The following is a 7,575-nucleotide window of genomic DNA, read 5'->3' as shown; positions in this document are numbered from 1 at the left end:
TGCAGAGATTCTTAAGATACACTGTCCACTTACAGAAAAAGCCTTTCATTTAAAATAAAATATTGCATTCTACATCATAGCAGCAGTCAAGTATGCATAAAACAGCACTTTTTCCATAACAACTCACAGCATTTTGGTTAGCATATCAATTACACTAAAATATAAAAAATGGAATTCCAATTTAAAACTTTCTAAAGCAAACAATTGATTGTTAATGCGAAGACTGTATAACGTAAAAAATATGGTATCATACAGTGCATATTTCAGAGTTTCTGAAAAGCAGGGTTTTTGGGTTTCTTTTTTTTTTTGAGGTTACTATATTTGGCAGGAGCCAATCTAGCAAAATCACTGCATTTTTATCCTCCTTAAAAAGCAATAGCTTTATGAGAAATCCGTGAAACTGTCTGCTCTAGGACCTAAACGTTTACACTGCAGAGGGTCACATATCCCCTCAGTCCTAAGCACTACTTGGTCCTATTCATCCAGCCGGGAATACTCAGCCTGAACGATGAAGTCCCTTGTACACACAGACTTGTTACAATGGGCGTTATGTCCCTGATCAACAACACAAAATCATACTGTGGTGTGTACTTACAGCTCTCTCTGAAATTATGAAACATTAAAGGAAAAAATCCCACAAAACACTTGGAAATCATTTCCCTTTTGAGTTCAAAACTATACTTAGGCAACCAAATAGACTATGGAATCAGTCATACTGTAGTAGAAGAAGCAAAAGACTTTTTATTCACTTGAAAAAATAGCAGACTGGAAGATCTCTTCATTGCATTACACAAACTTCCCTGAGATTTTTACATAAATTATGTTTGAGTCTACTATATATTGGAAACCAGTTTGCTACTGTCATACACTGCAAATTTTACACAGTTCCTGCATATGTTATCCCAGCTAAAATGCTGTTTAATGCTTTAAAGCTATATTTTCTTTTGTTACAAAAAATACATACGTGCAGTTGAGACTACAAATGCAAAAATGTTTCTTGCACAAGATTTTAAATCATCTTCAAAGCAATATATAGAAATAGAGAAAACATGTTAAGTTGAACAAAGCACTTTAAAGTTCTTTGTAGCTTAAAAATTGATTTTGAAATTACTTTAAAAAATTATCTCTGCAAGCGTTTGGTGACAAGAAAACCAATAAAAGTTTTATTGAATACAATGGCCAGAAAGGGGGCTGATGCTGCCCTCCCTACACGGCCATCTCCTGTTTTTTAAATCACAGTTTTATATGAGTAAATGTGGGAGAAAAACAACACAGTGGTACTAAACACTGCTATACTGGCACTATGTTATACTAGGTAAGCAATTTTTGTTAATTGAGGTAATTAAGCTCTAGATAAGATGGGTGTAATTATTTCACTGTGGGGCCTCCGTAAGATTGTAATTAACTGCTCTGTCACAGACTCACTGTTGTGAATTTTAAAAAATAACATTTAATTTTGAATACAAATCTGGATGTCAAGACAACTTGCCAACTTGTGTAGCCCCTTAACAGAACTTCCCTCAGCAAAAACTGAAGAAGAACAAGCACTGTACTTCGCGAGCAATCAGGTAAAAATCAGATGATTCGAACTTAAAGTACTGCAAACTTTGATTTACTGCTTTGAGATATGAGTGATTATTCCACAAGGTCTATGCTTGGAAGCAGAACTGAAGAGTTGTCTTCTCCATGAATTCTTGTTAGACTTATTTCAAAAGGCTGAATTATACGCGGCAAGTAAACTATTTACATAGCTCTGATCTCCTTCAAGTTCTCAGTATCTGGGATCACGTCCTTGTCCCGAGCTGAGCATGGAGCAATTGCACTTACATTTCTTCTTTCCAAATAGTCTTACTCTTGAATTTTACTGCAGAAAGAGACAGGTGACAACTCTGGGCCACTTCATGAGAAATAGCTTTGGCATGGCTGTGACTGGCCATAAGCAGTCTTTTCAGGTTGCTGAAGGAAGATATAAGGTGAACACCTTAACAGTGAGCTGAGGAACTGGGAAATGGAGGGCATTTTCTGTATTTTTTAATTCTGTATAAAAAGTTTCCAATTTATAGATACATTTATCACTGCATGAACATTGCAAAGATGGGAAGAATAAAAGAGCAGCCTTTAAAAGGGTCAGCAACATGTTTAGCTTTTTCATATTCAGAAACAAACTGAAGACATTGCCTTGGGTAAAGTGGCTTCTATGCTACTTGTTATCTCTGTGTCTTCAAATACATAAAAGGAACCCAATATTTACACAAGATGGGAAAAGAAGAGTGAAAAAAGTGGATTAACATTTTTGCTTTTTCATTTTAAATTACAGTTTCCACATGGATATGTAGGTTTCTGGCTCTCCAAATTAAGAACAATTTGCTCCTTTTCCCTCAACATCCTTACAGTACGTCACCCAGCCTGTTATCTCTTTGCATATATTGCTGGCCACTAACTGATTCAGACAGGCACATTAAAAGTTGCTGAGTCACACAACCACTTTCCTTTTGTTATACAGAGAAGCATTTCTGCATCAACAATGAAAAGTTATAAAAGTGAATTAACAAACACAAGCCCTTGTGCAACACACAAAACAGGGTGCCAAGTCACTATACATTCAGTGTGACTAGAAGTATATTCAGTGCACCTTCATTTCAAAAAGGAAATGCATTCTTTTTTCATCTCAAAAATCTCAGCATATTTGTTAGTCACCTCTTTTTTGCATTGCCAAGTAAGGCAAATAATGGTGTTGTTGACTAACCATATAATATATTATTTTATTTATAAAAATAATTTCTCTGCCTATGGAGAATTTCAACAGCATATTCTCATAGTAACAAATATATCCTGATAAAGAAAACCAGCAGGATTCCTCAGTTTGCAGATTCTGATAGGATATTTGCCACCCCAATTTTACTCCCAGCAAAGATAGATGCACGTGTGTGCATTTGTCAGCTATACACAGCAGACCAAATACATTTTGTTTTGTGTTCCAGCATATCCTCTCTGAATGAGAGACAGTTTTCTCATCCACCCATGTTGTCCCTTATGTGATCCACTCGCTGAGCAAGATCCCTAAAGGTAGGGCGCTGGGTAACATTATTGTTCCAGCATTCTTTCATGATAGCATAAATCTGGAGGAAAAAGAACAAAAAAAATTGTTATCAAATAATTTAATGCTGCAAACAGTTCATAGTTACTTGCAAATGGCCCAAAGAACATCCAATTTAACTTTATGGTTCCAAATAAAGAGTGGCACAGGACCATACCATTGTGGTCCTAAAATCTTGCTACATCGTCTATTTATTTGCTTGATCGCAACAGCAGCAAAAAGCGAGGATAGTTAGTTCTGCTCTGCACGATCCTTTATTACAAAAGATGTCGTCTTAGGATGGAAATTGACCAAACTAATTCTGAGGCTCTTAACAAGTTTAAGTATTTTGCTATGTTTTTAGCTTCTTGTTCTCACTTTTTGGAAAGCCCAAAAATGTTTAAAGTGACAAACGATTACGAGTCTGAACAAACAATCAGATTTACAAAGACTGCAATTCTAAACTAAACTTCTCCCATAGTTTTAACATAGACTTCTCTACAATCTCACACTAAATTCTTAAGTCTTAAAAATAAGCCACAAATGTTACTGCACAAACTAAACCCACTTCTAGTAAATGCAGAGTTAAATGATTTTTCCAAGAGATTTCCATTACAGTAAGCATGTAGGAAGCCTTCCCTCCTTCCCCACAACAGCTTGCCAACCTCTTTACCTCTACTTTTCTCACTAATCTGACACAGACCATTACCAGTGTCTCACACTTCCGATGACTTTTCAAATGTTGCTTTAAAAAAATCTGCAAAGGTCCCAGCATAAACACCCAGGATAAGGCACCTTTCAGTGCCTTATTTTTCAGCAAATCTGAAATTCCTGCACCGACCTGAGTTTAAAGCAGCTAGTAAGCTACAGATATCTAGAAGATGTAAGATCTATGATGACCAGCCTTTCAGGATCAAAATGGGAAGAGCACAGTTTCTGACAAAAGAAAAGCATTTCCATCTTCCTTTGGTATCTAGAGTAATGTTAGACATTGAAACCATCATATTGACTTTGATACAGTTTGGTAAAAAAAAAAATATATATATATTCTGTATTTTCCTATACAGGATATTTAGGTAATCTATGAAAAGCCAAACCTCTGCAGTTCAAAAAAAAGAACTTACACATACGATACAAGGAAAAGTTACTCCAGATATTTCTCCTTTGAGCCCCTGTAGCCTATTTCATTTCCAGTAGCTTCCCTGCCCCACCTGTATCACTCCTCCTCTTCTCTGCTAGACCCACTTGGCCCTGATCTCTCCTCTGTCTGCAGTTTTGCAAGGATCATTTGGGTTATTTTCAAGTGTACCTAGTTTTAAAGGGATGCAGCAAGAGATCTGAGCTGTAAGTTATACACATGACAATGAATTAATTTTACTTGCATTCTTTCCCTACCAATTCTCTTACCCAACCTTAACAGTAGTTTGACTCAAGCTGAGTGGAACCCTGCTCTCAAGAGTAAGATATTACAAAACCTAGAAGGAGTAAGAAGGATTTTTTAAAATACTTAGAATATTTGCAAAACAGAGCAATGGTGGATTAATCTCTGTGTTCTGAGGATGCTTTTACATAAATATACACAATTCAGTATCCATGAAAAGCATGTATACAAATCAAGAGGCCCTGAACATGTAAAGACTGACGCATAGACTTAAATTTAAATGAATGGGAGTCCCACAGCCTGCAGATAACTCTTGCTGAGAATGCTTGCTGATTAAAAAAAAAAAAAAATATATATATATATATATATATATATATATATAATGTGTGTGTGTGTGTGTATATATATATATATATATAAAAATAACGTGGGTATTATGGGGAAGAGCAAGTGTAGGAAAATAACTGACTAGGATAAAGAGTTATTTAAATCTTGGAATTTAAATGTGAAAAATGTTAAGTAAATATTAAGGTTGTACTGCTAAAAGTTACAGGTTTAAAAAAAACAATGCACAGTTCAAAATTTTAAACAAAAATCTTCATATGGGACTTCTATGAGACAAATTATGTATGCTAATCCCATCATTGCCTTAATAAACTTACATTTTTGAAATGGAAATCTGAGTGCACACCTAAAGATCACAATAACCCTACTTCATATACGTAGAAAGATTATACTTTGGGGTCCTGAGGGAATGTAATCTGAATATTCAGAAAACGAATATGGTTATACTCATCATGCATCTGTTAAAACAATAGCACAACTAATCAGGCTGTATAAATAGTGCAGTAATGCATGCAGGATTTACACAGGTTTGCATTTACCATCAATTCACTCTGACTGAACACCTTTCAGACTTTGGTAACGTATACTATTATACTATAGTACTTCACCTCATCAGGACATCCATCTGGTCTTGGCAGTCGTCCATTGTTCTTCAAAAGCTCAATCAAATGAAATACAATCATCTGCCCTTGTTTATCATTGCCAATCATGCGCATGAATTCCTAAAATATAGAATCAACTGTCATAAATAACTTTTAAACAAAAGTTGCAAAATTATCACTAAGTAAAAATTCTTTATAAGAATAAATAATACCTTAGAAATTCTATAAATCAAATAGTGGATGACAATGATAAGGTTGTAAATAATAACAATGACAAGTCCAGAATATCAAGTCCAGAAACAAGTCCAGAATATCAATAATTACCTACCTGCCATAACTTTTTTGGTTTGGAAGAAAATGGGATGATATATTTGCAATTTAAAGTTGCAAATTTGAAATTTAACTTAAAACTTTCTAAGAATGTTGAGCATCATCTGATGGTTAATTATTTTTAAAAGGTGAAACTTGACAGCTAATTCTAAAAAGCTCTCTGAAATATTATTAAAAAAAACTTGACGCTTTGAAAAATCCTAGTCAAACAGAACACAGCTAACGTCATATTGATTTATAAAAAAAGATAAACAGGATTTTCTAAACCAGTAATTTCAGGCCAGAAATGGCAGCATAATTACAGCCAGCAATTTGTCTCAGCCAGGCTGAGATAAGCCTTGGAGTCCAAAATCATCATAACGCAGAAAGTAGATAGAAATTTGACTTGGATCGCCAGAGATGAGAAGTAAATAAGGCAGTGTTACTAACTGAAAATTACTTCTAAGCATAATGTACAAGGATTTATTTTCCCTCTAATGCTATATAAATTTCTGTAACAACGTTTGATGTGAAAATGTAAAATAACTGTTGGTAGAATATGTAAATGGCCAAAGTCAGAAATAATGAATTATTATAAAGACGACGACAGTTAAAAGGACTTATTTAGCTTATTAGCAAAATGGACTTTTCTTGACACATAACAGCATGATAACCTAGCTGACTGATTTATTCAAAGTACATACCATCTAAAGCAATGACTCACCCTACTGCTTCTCAATTTATAATTCTAGAAGAAAAACTCCAGATGTTTGCAATGGTTATGTTATTGTGCAGGGAGAGCTGCTCTTAACTCGAGAGCACTTCCTTGAGCTCTTCAGAGTTGTATCAGAATACTAAAAGGTCAACAGAGGTCAATGCAGCGATTTTCCAAGTGCATTTTTGCCTATCATCCCTATTTAGCTCTCAAAATTACACTTGCCAGAGCTTAGACAGTGGCCAAGGCTAAGCTGACATCTCCAGTAACTTTGTAAGGGTCAACTGTCCTCTGTTACACCTGTTGAGAAATGCTACGTATTAGCTCTAAGTAGGACTGTGAGTCTGTGCATGTAGAAGTCTCTTTCTCTGTCCAGTGTAAATTTCTCTTTAAAAGGTACCTATCAACCATCGACAAAAAGCTACTTTCTTTCCTGAATTTCAGTAATGAAGATTGATTAAGATTCAAAAATAAGATTTGCAAAACTGTTTCACAGAGTTATAGCACGAATAGGATCTGCATAGGCTAGCAGATAATTTTCCAGATCTCCTTTGCTTCTTATAACTTGATGCTAATGCTTTTCAGCATGTTGCTTCTTCTAACTGAATGCTGCTTCACAAATACCAAGACCTCTCCAGAAAAAGAATAGTAAATATCTACCTATCTAGGGATAGGTACAATCCATATATTTTGAAAAATTCAAAAAAGAGATTCTGCGAACGATTGATTTATATACTTACTGCTGGTGGGCTTTTACTCTTTTCAATGTAAGTGAAGAGTTCATATAGGACCACCCCAAAACTCCACACATCTGAGGCCACAGAAAATTTGCTCTCTGTCAGAGATTCTGGAGCATACCTGCAACACACGGTAAAAGGAATACTGTTCTGTGGTGACTGGTGTCTTTTTTGTTTTTGAAGATATTTCTTTTAATAAGGAAGAAATGTTATCATGAATAAACTTTCTTTGTTCATAAGCATTAGCACGGTCTCATTTCTTTCACCTTCACTAGTAACTATACTTTCAAATTAGTTAAATGAGACTGAAAACACAAATCAGCTTCTGTAAATACAGTCAGTCATAACTATATCCAAGTGTTTTAATAGAGTTATAGATATTCATCCTATCTGCAATATGAGTAAACCAG

The 7,575-nt window shown here is 34.9% G+C and overlaps 1 protein-coding gene across 1 annotated transcript in view; it reads right to left on the bottom strand.

Annotated features, from left to right (window-relative positions):
* Positions 1-716: 716 nt before the first annotated feature.
* Positions 717-7,575, bottom strand: part of JAK2 (Janus kinase 2) — a 96,972-nt gene continuing 90,113 nt past the window's right edge. Inside the window, exons 23-25 of the mRNA XM_068926844.1 lie at positions 7,169-7,286; positions 5,411-5,524; positions 717-3,119 (exon numbers count right to left, since the gene is read on the bottom strand). Coding sequence (XP_068782945.1) covers positions 3,012-3,119; positions 5,411-5,524; positions 7,169-7,286 — 340 coding nt within the window. The 3' untranslated portion in view covers positions 717-3,011. The remainder of the gene's footprint in view (positions 3,120-5,410; positions 5,525-7,168; positions 7,287-7,575) is intronic.

The sequence above is a fragment of the Struthio camelus genome, chromosome Z, assembly GCF_040807025.1.
Source record: "Struthio camelus isolate bStrCam1 chromosome Z, bStrCam1.hap1, whole genome shotgun sequence".
NCBI lineage: Eukaryota > Metazoa > Chordata > Aves > Struthioniformes > Struthionidae > Struthio > Struthio camelus.
This window is presented reverse-complemented; position numbering and strand designations above follow the sequence as displayed.